Below are 12782 nucleotides of genomic sequence, written 5' to 3' on the forward strand. Positions count from 1 at the left end.
TCATCAGATCATAAATTTAGAGAAATGTGTAAACCCTAGACAAATGTTACTATGGAAAGGCACTTACTTTATACAAGGGATCATCAAAAGTCTGGTGAAACTTTTGCAGCATTTGAGAAACAAGGCTAAAACGTGCAGATTTTGTGATTTAAGGGATGGGTTGATAAAAGACAGACTTGTATGTCGTATTAAAGATGATGCCGTGAGAAAGGTTGCTTCATGACAGTGATTTAACTTTGAATAAGGCTATTGAGATTTGTCAGATATACGAGCTTACAGAAAAGCACACTAATATGCTTAAAAATGAGAAATGCATGCTTCCAGTAACTTCTAGAGCTCATGTGATAGTATGCAGCACATGGTTAAAAGAAACAGGCCTAAGCACTTAGCAGCAACTGTAGCCCCTGCAGCACCAACTGGGAAACCTCGTAGCTTTCCAGCTAATTCCAGAGTTTGCACAGTCTCAGTGAATCATAACAGAGAGTCAGCAAACTCAAAGCATGTGCCCTCAACCTAGTTTCATTGTCAACTGTTGTAACTGTGGTAGAAATCATGAGTCTAAAAAGGAAAAATGTTTAGCTTTTGGTCAGCAATGCCACAACAGCAATAAGTGGCATCATTTCAAGAGGTTTTGTAAATCAAAAGGTACATATTCTTTTATTAAAAGGGAACATTTCAAGAAACGAGTTGACCAATTAGAAAGCTACAGCCCTACTCTTTATGTTGGTGGTGTGTCAGTGCTTCATGCAGTAGATTTATGGGCAAAGAATGAAGTCCTCTGTACTGTTCAGATAAAGCTGACACAGGTTCCAAGTGCAATGTTATGTCAGCTGAAACATTTACTAGAGTGTGTAATGGTGAAAGGTTTGATTTGGCAAAGTATGAAAAGCTTGTTTCTTATGGTGGTGAAGAAATTCAGACTGAAGGCTCAGTAATGCTTTCATGGTACTCTGCTGGGAGACGCTACAACCTGTTATTGTCTGTGGTCAAGAATGCTAAACACTGACTGCCACAAATACCCGGAGACGAAGCTTCCCAAAAAAAAAAAAAAAAAAGTGACAAACGTTAATATAAAGTACAAATGTAATAAGAATGAAGGTTAAGCGTTTTCACCCGTTCCATATGGGCTTCATCAGAACAACTGACATACAATTCACTATCACTTAAATAAACTATTTGGCGCCAAATGCCGTTTTGTTTGAAAAAAAAAACATCACATCAAAGAATTAATATCTATATGAAAACATACATTAGTGCTTATGTAAAACAATTACAACCTAAATAACTTACATGTTGGTACTATATAAAAAATATATGAAACTTTTGTTTAAAAATACAATTAAAAAACAATCTTATTCCGCCTTCTGTACATATATGTATTACTGAATTAATGCATTCTTGTAATAAGTTGAAAATGTACAATAAGTGTGTATAACATATTATGTACAGAAAATATATAAATAAATAATAATTCTGTGAATAATAATATGGAAAAAAGTTTATGAACGAAGTATTAAATGGAAAATTTTTATGAACAAAGTGCTGAAATTATTAAAAATATCCTTTCTAAAAAGACCTTCAGTTAGCAGCAGCTGAGACAAAAAATGAAAAACTAAGATAAAAAAACAAAGATAAGAAACACTAACTAACCTATAGAGGGATAAGTTAACCTAACAACCAAAAAATATAATCCCTTACACATTACAACCTTCTTTTCAATATAGGTTTGATGGGTATATGATCGTTGAGACCTGGTAACATTGATGCATCTGTGTACAGTTGCCACCAAACTTCTTTGCATCCAAGTGTGGCCTTAATGTTTGTTAAAAAAAAAAAAAAAAAAATTTTTTTTTATTCTTCTATATTTTTACATAGAATTTATAATATAACTGTCTGTTATAATTATAGCTGTTTAAACTGTTTTTGATGTCTTCGCATATGACTGTCTCAATGCTTTTTCTTACATTGTATGTTATTTCCTGGAGCTTTTCTCCCCGGGCCTCTACTGAAAATGGACATATATCCAGTTAGACTAGCCCGGTCAACAAATGTAAAATAAATAAATAAATAATGTCCTCTCCCCTGGGATCTAATTTGACATTTTCTAAAATTGCAAACCTAAACTTGTATGTATTACCACACTTTTCAATGTGCCTATATAGGGCATTATTCACATCTTTCTTACTAATACTATAGATGTGGTCATAAATACGTTTTTTCAAAAATCTTTCTGTTTTTCCTATGTAGTACCCTGTGCATACCATGCACTTGGCCATATAATTACAATTACCCTGCTTGAATCTGATATGTGTTTTATTAATATTATCTAATATTAATTTCGAGTCCTCTATAATATAAGCACATTGATTACATCTTCCACATTTTTTAGTATGTTTTACCATTTACTGGGACATACCCTCAGTTTTGTGTTCTAAATAATTCTTCAAGTTGTTACACATCTTATACAGAAACAGAGGTCTACTACCTACTATGTCTTTAATGTCTTGGTCAATAAGCAATACATTCAAATTCTCAGTTAAAATGTTCTTAATTTTGTTGACATGAGAAAATACAAGCCGTTTGGTAATCTCCCCTTAATCGGTCCAGATCTATGAAAACTTCCAACCCTATTCTCCCTTTGTTTAATACCCAAAAGGGGTGGATATTTTTTGCCCCATTCGTCGATAATGTAGGACTTTACGTCTGTCATCATCTTAGTGCTATATCCTCTCTCTTGAAAAAGACTAGTAATAAACTTTATTTCTTTCACCATATCTGTATAATCAGATGTCATACGGGCTGCTCTAATACACTGTCCCTTGTAAATATTGTACAGCAATTTCCTAGGGTGGTTACTCGTATATTCCAAATACCCATAACCATTTGAAAAAGTGTTTTTTCTATGTATAAGTGATTGAAAACCATTGTTTCCTTTAAATATATAAGTGTCTAAATATGCTAATCCTAACCTATTACTGGAATGGGTAAATTTTAAAAATTCACTTCTGTGATTCAAATAGTGTAAGAAAGTGTCTAAACGATCTGAACTACTTATCCCATAGAATGTATATGTCATCCAAAAACCATGAGTAATATTTTACATGCTGAAAATAGTCACTATTAAATAATTTGGATTCTTCCCAATCAAGCATAATCAGGTTGGCAAAGATGGGGGCACACACCTCCCCCTTTATCTGGCTTCATAACTCGTATTGTAGAGTCTTCCCTAACTTTTTTAAGGTGTTTAATTCATTAGAGTTTAAAGTTTACTGTTGTTATTATGAGATCTAAGTGTATTTTGAAACTTATACTCCTCTTTGGTAGTCAGTTTTTCAAATGTAGCTACACTAGTGTGCGTAGGAGGTACAAAAGTACTTTTCTTCTTAAACATATTTCGACCACTAGAAATATGTTCATTGGCAGTACTTACCCTATCTTTAAAAAAAATAGCTAGATTAATTTTCCTCATAAACAATTTAATTTCACTCAAATAATCAACTAGATGAAAATGTGTAGTGGGAATATACTTCATCCCTCAGGATGGTAGGTCAAAGTTTACTGTGTCTAATACTATATGTGCCCCCATCTTTGCCAACCTGGTTATGCTTGATTGGGAAGAACCCAAATTATTTAATAGTGACTATTTTCAGCATGTAAAATATTACTCACGGTTTTTGGATGATATATACATTCTATGGGATGGTAGTTCAGATCGTTTAGACACGTTCTTACACTATTTGAATCACAACAGTGAGTTTTTAAGATTTACCCATTCCAGTAATAGGTTAGGATTAGCATATTTAGACACTTATAAATTTAAAGGAAACTACGGTTTTCAATCATGTATACATAAAAAAAAAAACTTTTTCAAATGGGTATTTGGAATATATGAGTAACCACCCTAGGAAATTGCTGTACAACATTTACAAGGGACAATGTATTAGAGCAGCCTGTAAGACATCTGATTATACAAATATGGTGAAAGAAATAAAGTTTATTAATAGTCTTTTTCAAGAGAGAGGATATAGCACTAAGATGATGACAGACGTCAAGTCCTACATTATCGACGAATGGGGTAAAAAATATCCACCCCTTTTGGGTAATAAACAAAGAGAGAATAGGGTTGGAAGTTTTCTTAGATCTGGACCGATTAAGGGGGAGATTTACCAACGGGCTTGTATTTTGGAGTACAGACCCCATGTCAACAAAATTAAGAACATTTTAACTGAGAATTGGAATGTATTGCTTATTGACCAAGACATTAAAGACATAGTAGGTAGTAGATCTCTGTTTGTGCACATGATGGGTAACAACTTGAAGAATTATTTAGAACACAAAACTGAGGGTATGTCCCAGGAAATGGTAAAACATACTAAAAAATGTGGAAGATGTAATCAATGTGCTTATATTATGGAGAACTTGAAATTAATATTAGATAATATTAATAAAACACACATCAGATTCAGGCAGGGTAATTGTAATTCTAAGTACGTGGTATACATGGCCAAGTGCATGGCATGCACAGGGTACTACATAGGAAAAACAGAAAGATTTTTGAAAAAACGTATTTATGACCACATCTATAGTATTAGTAAGAAAGATGTGAATAATGCCCTATATAGGCACATTGAAAAGTGTGGTAATACACATAAGTTTAGGTTTGCAATTTTAGAAAATGTTAAATTAGATCCCAGGGGAGGGGATATTAAGGCCACACTTGGATATAAAGAAGTTTGGTGGCAACTGTACACAGATGCATCAACGTTACCAGGTCTCAATGATCATATACCCACTAAACCTATATTGAAAAGAAGGTTGTAATGTGTAAGGGATTACATTTCTTGGTTCTTAGGTTAACTTATCCCACTATAGGTTAGTTAGTGTTTCTTATCTATGTTTTTTTTATCTTAGTTTTTCATTTTTTGTCTCAGCTGCTGCTAACTGAAGGTCTTTTTAGAAAGGATATTTTTAATAATTTCAACACTTTGTTCATAACAATTTTCCATTTAATACTTCGTTCATAAAAAAATGTCCATATAATTATTATTCACAGAATTATTTATTTATATATTTTCTGTACATAATATGTTATACACACTTATTGTACATTTTCTACTTATTACAAGAATGCATTAATTCAGTAATACATATATGTACAGAAGGGGGAATAAGATTGTTTTTTAATTATTGTATTTTTAAACGAAAGTTTCATATATTTTTTATATAGTACCAACATGTAAGTTATTTAGGTTGTAATTGTTTTACATAAGCACTAATGTATGTTTTTATGTAGATATTAATTCTTTGATGTAAAGTTTTAAGTGTCACTGACAACAGCGCATTACTGCAAGATGGCTCCTTTAAGCATTTTTTTCAAACAAAACGGCATTTGGCGCCAAATCGTTTACTTAAATGACAGTGATAGTGAATTGTGTCAGTTGTTCTGATGAAGCCCATATGCCCAACTTGCACAAATGCATAAATACTGAGCACGTGCGAGTCAGACTGCCATTTTGCAGTAAGTTGTTGAGGTGTAAGCATGTATGTCTGTACGTTCTGTCTGTTAATCAGTTCATTTATATTTTATGATGCTGCTATCTATCCTGATGTGTTTCTATTTAATAAAGCATCTAAACAAACTCCCCTGCCTGTATGTCATCTATGTTACAGAGGGATGAGCAACAGTAAAGTACAGTTGTGTACACTTACCATAAATGTAGATGTTAAGAGTATATTCACTGTTGCAGTCATTACATTTGGGGTAATCTGCTGGCAGGTTGCCCTTAGTCGTCCTAAATAACAAAGTCTTGGGTCCTGTGTCAGTTGCTGTCTCCTGTTCCATGACGTCAGGTCGTCAGGGGTATAAAACATGCAGCCGATACCATTTTATTCAGTTTTTCTTGCCCCAGATGTCAGGTGCCCCCCAAATGGGGAGCAATTATATAAATAAACAAAAATATATGTAAATGCACTTTTAGCAACATAAACTTTACCTTCATCTAACAGCAAATACACCACAAAGGCTTTAGTATATAGTGAAGGAAAGAAAAGGTATAGAAAAGGGGGATGGCGGGTGGGTAACCCGGACTGCAACACTGAATGCACTCGAACATCTACATTTATGTACACAACTGTACGATGTTCTTCATGTTTCACTGTTGCAGTCATTACATTTGGGTAGATTCCCAAAGCTATGGATGGGAGGATGGAACTAAACAGCATTAGGAGCAGCTATAAGGCTCTGCAGAACTGCAGTGGCAAATCCTGCTCTGGATATGGAGAAGAGAGGCAAATTATAATGCTTTGTGAAGGTATGAACAGAGCTCCAAGTAGCAGCCTCTAGAATGTCTTTGGTTGGAACCCCTCTGAGAAAAGCTGTTGAGGTAGAGGCAGCCCTGGTGGAATGAGACCTGATCCCCTTGGGCACAGGTTTACCATGGTGCAAGTAGCAGAAACAAATGCAGTGGCTTATCCACTTAGAAATAGTCTGCTTTGATATAGCCTTCTCCTCTGACCCTGCAGCAAATGCTACAAGTAGTTTCTCAGACTTTCTTAGACATTTGGTCCTGTTTAAGTAGAATCTTAGCTATCTGTGTATGTCCAATGAATGCAGAATCCGCTCCCCCTTGTTCTCCGGATTTGGGTAAAAAGTTGGCAGGTGAATTGTCTGGTTAAGAGCCACACTGGATACCACTTTAGGCATAAAAGAAGGATTGGTCCTGAGGGACACCCTGTCCAGGTAAAAAATAATAAAAGGCTCCACAGCCATGAGAGCCTGTAGTTCTGAAACCCTTCTTGCTGAAGTGACTGCCAAGAGAAAAGCTGTTTTCCAAGATAGAAATTTTATATCCGCAGTAGCTACTGGTTCAAAAGGAGGCAGGGTGAGTTTTTCCAGCACAAAATTGAGGTCCCATGTTGGTAATCTTCTGGGAGGCATTACATTTTTGGCCCCTTTAAGATACTGTTTAAGCAGAGGATGTGAAAAGAGGGGAGGGCTTTGTGTTGTAATGAGCCGAGATGGCAGAGGCATGTATTTTTATTGAAGAAAAAGATATGCCCTTGTCAAGCATCTCAGTCAAATATTGTAAAATCTGAGGAATATTGGGCTTTGCTGTGTCTGTTCCTTGTGCTTGGCACCAAGCACAGAATCTCTTCCATTTATCAGTATAAGATTTTCTAGTACTAGGCCTTCTGGCTTCCAAAATAACATCCATCACAGATTTACTGAGAGGTGTTGTTTGAATAATTAAATGATCAGTCATGCTGCAAGGTTCAGAGTTTGGAGCTGAGTGTGCAGAATTTGATTGTTCTGCTGAGACAGTAGATGAGGTATCTGAGGCAAGTACCAAGGGGGAAGTTGAGACATATTCCTTAGAAGTGGGTACCAGTGTTGGCAAGGCAAGTCCGAAGCAACTAGGATCATTCTTGGTTTTTCCTGTTTGACTTTTAGTAAGACCTTGGAGAGAAGAGGCAGAGGGGGAAAGGCATAGACCTATAGGTTTTTCCAACTGAAGGACATGGCATCCACTTTCCATGTTTTTTTTTTGTGATGAGTTCTTGTGCAGAATTTGTCCAACTGATAATTTTGGGGAGAGGCAAATAGATCTATGTCTGGGCTCCCTCATTTCTGTGTTAACATGCTGAAGATTTGTGGGTCCAGTTTCCATTCGTGCGGGTCCATAAGATTTCTGCTTAGGTCGTCTGCCAGAGTATTTTGTTTTCCTGGCAGGAATTGAGCTTGAAGATGTATTTGGTAAGTCAAAGCTGTGTTCCACAATGCCATGGCTAGTCTGCAAAGGGAGTAGGAATGCGTACCCCCCTGCTTGTTTATGTACCACATAACCGTGGTGTTGTCCGTCTTTATCAGTAGTTGTCCTGGATGAAGTAAGTCCTTGAAGGCTGTCAGAGCATTCTGAACAGCCAGCATCTCTTTCTGGTTGATATGCAGATGTATTTGTTTTGGGCTCCATTTGCCCTGAAAGTATCTCCCTGCCAGGTGGGCCCCCCAAGCATAGTCTGATGCGTCTGCAGTTAGGGTTTGGGTAGCAGGGGGTAGAGTGAATGACAGTCCCTTGTTTTGGTGACATGTCTCTGCCCACCAAAGAAACTCCTGTTGTAGGCAGGGAGTGAGAGGAATCGTTTCCACACTGTGACAATGTTGGCTCCATAAACTTTTTAGGTACCACTAAAGTTTCCTCATATGTAGTCTCGTATATGGAATTAGTAGAATGCAGGATGCCATGAACCCCAAAGCCTGCAGAATTTATCTTGCAGATAACTGGGTTTTTGTTGCCATTTGTTTGAAATATATAGTCAGTTGCCTTTGTTTGTCTGGCGTAAGGTAAGCCATCTGGGCAGTTGTATTCAAGCTTGCACCCAGGAATGTAATTATTTGAGAGGGTACCAGTTGGGATTTCTTTTCATTTATTATGTACCCTGGGCATGTTAGAAGCTTTTTTACAAATGCCAGATGTTGAAGAAGAGTGTCCTTGTCCTCTGCTTGAATGAGACCAGTCGTCCAGATAAGGGTAAATTTGTAGGCTTCTTTGTCTGCAGAATGCAATTACTAGTGCCAGGCACTTTGTAAAGACCCTGGGCGTAGTAGATAAGCCAAAGGGCAGTGCAGAGAATTGGTAATGCAAAAAACCTGCCTTGAAACGGAGGTATCTTCTGCATGATTCCCTTATTGGGTGCAGGTATGCCTCTCTTAAGTCTAGAGTCACTAACCAAGCGTTCCTGCCCAGCATAGGCAGTATGTCCAGGTATGTGTTCAAAATCGATAAGTCCAGTATTGGATGCCAAGAATTGTCTTTTCTGGGTACCAGGAAAAGTCTTGAATAAAAAAACGTGTCCTTTTTCCTTTTCTGGTACTGGCTGAATAGCCCCCATATCCATGAGGGACATAATTTGTTTCTGAGTCTCTGCCCATTGATTTTGTGGCAGATCTGGCCATCCGTCTGGAATTGGCAAAGTATGGAAATGAAATCTGTACACCTGGGATACTATGTTCAATACCCACTTGTCCTGGGTAATTAACTGCCAATTTTGAGCATGAAGTGCTAGTTACCCCCTCCCAGGGGGCTGCCAAAAGATAAGTGCTTGGTGATGGTAGAGGAAAAGTCATTGAGACTGCTTGCTATAGGGTTGTGCTTTGTTTCCTCCAGATTTGGAGGTGGAGGCACCCCATTGCTTTGACTTGTAAGAACCCTGTGATTGGTATCTTGAGCCTTTTGAGCGCCTGGATTTGCCTTGAGTGGCTCTGTTAGACATAGGAAAGGACCAATTTTTAGTAGGCCAGTGCCTACTAAACCTGGGTGGCTGCACTTGCAAGAAATATTTTACAGTTTGCATAGATTTAGCTTTATCTTCCATTTTCTTTAAAACCTCTTCTACCTTATTACCAAACATAGTATCTTGCTGCAAGGGAGCATCCAACAATTTAGCTTTAACATGATCAGGCAGATTTTGCTCCTTGAGCCAGGCATGCCTTCTAATCACAGACCCAGTAACTGCGGCCCTCCAAGAGGACTCCAAGGAATCAAAACTACATTGCAAAGTATGCTTTCCAACTTGTTCTGCTGCAGGCAATAATTCCTGTAACTATTTTCCACACAATCAGAAATCATCATCATTTTCTGTTTCAGTATGCCCATAACATGCTGTTGATATTTAAGCATATGAAACTGGCAGTTTAAGGCTCTGATTGCCAAGGTAGCAGACGTATAAACCTTCTTTCCCCATCTATCCAGCGCCCTGGAATCTCTATCAGAAGGGGTAGGATTTTTGGCTGTAGAGGCCTTTACATCCTTGGGACCCTGAGAAATAGTCTCTGGATCAGCAGCAGGATTTTTGAATAGCAATTTGTGGGAGTCAGGAACCCTGTAATATCTGTCTGGCTTACTAGGAGCCGGAGGTAGGGAATCAGGAGCCATGCTTGATTCCGAAAACACATCAACAATATCTAATACAGGGGGTATAGCCAAAGGCCTATGCTGAGGAAGAAGGAAATCCCTAAACCTCTTTTTTGAATCAGAGAAGTCCTGACTCTCCCAGTGAAACTATTCCCTTAAAGTATGCAAAGTCTCTCCAAAAGAATAATCCTCAGGAGGAGATGCAGATGGGATGGATTCCTCTGCATCAGAATCCTCATGGGTGGAATAGAAAATTCCTGATCAGAAGAGGAATCAGAAGAAATGGAAACCTGATCTGAAGATTCATAATCAGTGCCTTGCCTAGGCCTCTTAGCAAGGGGGGGGGGGGTGGAAACCCCTGACCAAGGTAATTAAGTCCCCAGCCATTTTGACCATCTGTTTTTTAGGCATAGGGGCCTGTGCACGTAGTTCATGCGTCGTTTTTTTAGACATAGAAGATGTTTTTGACCTTGTTTTTGAGACTGGCATCAGTTTAATATAAAAATGTTGAGGTCTGAAAACACCCTCAGAAGCCGGTGCCTGCTCAGCAGCTCTGGACCCATCCAAGGGAGAGACATCCGCAGGTTCAAGAAACTCGCGGCATACCAGACTCCAAATGGGTCTCGGTAGAGGCCTGCGACTCAAAAGTAGTGGGTATCAGGGGATGCGAAAGCGCCTCACTGAGTACTAGCGAACCGGCGACTGGCTTAGGAGAAGCTTCGCCGTCAGTTTTGGACCTCGACAGTCTGTCTCTGTCTTTTTCTTTGCGTTTTTTGTGAACTCCGGTAGTCGGATTGGTAACCGATGACATTTCAGGATAATTAAATCTTGATACAAAATATTCAGAAGCAAAACTATACCAATGCTTAACAGTGCGTTGGTTAAATCTAGCACAAAACCGACAGCAAGGCACGTTATGATCTGGGCCTAGGCAAGGAATACAGTACAAATGAAAATCCTTATGAAGTATTTGCTTCCCACAAGTAATGCAATTATTAACTTTTACTGACATCAGTAAGGAGCAAGAAAATGTTTCCCCAACGGGGTACTTAGCTTTAGGTTGAAGACTTTGGTTCTGAAACGCGAATGCAAAAATTTCAGGAGTAGGCCGACTGCTTCTGCTTCGGGCACTGCACGGCAAGAAAGACAATAAAATGGCGTCGGCTGCATGTTTTATTCCCCTGACGACCTGATGTCATTGAAGAGGAGGCAGCAACCAACACAGGACCCAAGACTTTGTTATTCAGGCCAACTGAGGGCAACCTGCCAGCAGATTACCCAAATGTAATGACTGCAACAGTGAAACACAAAGAACATCTACCATATTGACAACAGACCCCTAAGAGCTGACCCAGCCATCTGGGACTTGGGGACACACACAGACAGTAATTTAGTCTTTGACCATCACGTGTCTACAGTACTGAGGAAATAATTCTATGTTGCGCCACTTATAAACAAAGGTATGGCATATAGGTCCAAGGAAGTCATTGTTCAACTGTATTCAACAGGCCTATCATTGAGGCCCTCTTGGTAAGTACTTTACCAGGCAATATCCAACAATTGTAACACCCACAGAGGTTCCTCACTAAAAGAATACAGGGCATGAGTAACATCTCCTCTGCAAGCTGTTGAGGGAAGATCTATGCCTGGCATAAAAGGCATTGTCAGACCCCATTCTGATGGACCTCCTACATATTCACAAAACAAACCACCAGAATTACCCATCCTAAAACCTTACACCTTGCCTGTGATAAAAATTGGGCCTGCTGGAGAGACCAGTATGTGTCCCACAGACTACCCTGTCTCTGGAACAGGCTCCCCATCCATGTGAAGCAGAGTTCCTCCCTAACCCAATTTAAGTGCAACTTGGACAATTGGTTGGGGAACAGGAAATTTATCCCTGGTTTGGCACCTATGTCTTTAATGGTCACAGGCAGACTGTAAATAGTTCATCTCCCAGGCCCCTGCTTGTAAATGTTTCATTTTTCCAAGCCCCTGCTTGCACTTATCAAAGGTACCAGATCTTATTGGGATACAAGGTTAGGCTTAAAAAGGCCCTTGTGGTCATTAGGCTAGTAAACGCATACAGACCTATGTACAAATATGAACAAAGTACACTGTAGAACACATTCATATTAAGACTTTACAAAAGCTTTTTCCAAGAGCTAAAAACAACTTCTCTGTAGAAAGAAGGCATTTAACATTGGTACTCCTACAGTATTTAAACAATAAGCATCAAAAACCAAGAAATGGGTGCCAATATGGAAAGAGGGGTCAGGATGTAGACATGTGGCTTTTAACTTTAATGATGAACTCAAAACTTACCATCTATGAAGGACATATGGAACATCTTTAAAATAGAAGAATACACTATCACAATAGTGACACAACTTCTAATGAGTCAGTAGCTGAAAGAGAAAGCAGACAGCCCTAAACTGACACTTAAATGCAACAGGCGCTCAAATTCAAAACCAGAGTTGGAGTTGCTTTTCAAACTCTTCTTTAATACTGAAGTATTAAGATTGAGTTTTTAAACATATGAGACTGGACATTACAAAAGTTCCTTACATGTGCTGTAGTTTGGGATGATGGATCTTCTTCCATGTTGTCTATTCTGTTGCTCTTCAGTGGTTTAACTGTTGCAATGGCCGATGGCTGACTGGCTGGCTGTTTACGTTTCCGATCCAGAGTTAATGCAGGCACAGTGTTCACTACTGAAGGCTTCACATTTACTTTGGGTCTCTCTAGAGAATAAAATCAAAACAAAAGACGATAAGCAAAAAAGCATCTCACAATAAAATAAGTTTCACTGTTACAGCCATGAAATTTTTAAAGTACAAAATATATCTGCACTGCAATCAATAGAGTTGC

General features: G+C 38.5%; 1 protein-coding gene across 1 annotated transcript in view; it reads right to left on the reverse strand.

Annotated features, from left to right (window-relative positions):
• The window catches only part of LOC122805962 (zinc finger CCCH domain-containing protein 11A-like), a 1052395-nt gene that overhangs the window by 328122 nt on the left and 711491 nt on the right, over window positions 1-12782 (reverse strand). The window contains exon 18 of the mRNA XM_044076203.1: window positions 12480-12655. Within this exon, the coding sequence (XP_043932138.1) occupies window positions 12480-12655 (176 nt within the window). The remainder of the gene's footprint in view (window positions 1-12479; window positions 12656-12782) is intronic.

This window comes from Protopterus annectens, chromosome 7.part0 (genome assembly GCF_019279795.1).
Source record: "Protopterus annectens isolate FY-2018-M chromosome 7.part0, PAN1.0, whole genome shotgun sequence".
In the NCBI taxonomy this organism is placed as follows: Eukaryota; Metazoa; Chordata; order Ceratodontiformes; family Protopteridae; genus Protopterus; species Protopterus annectens.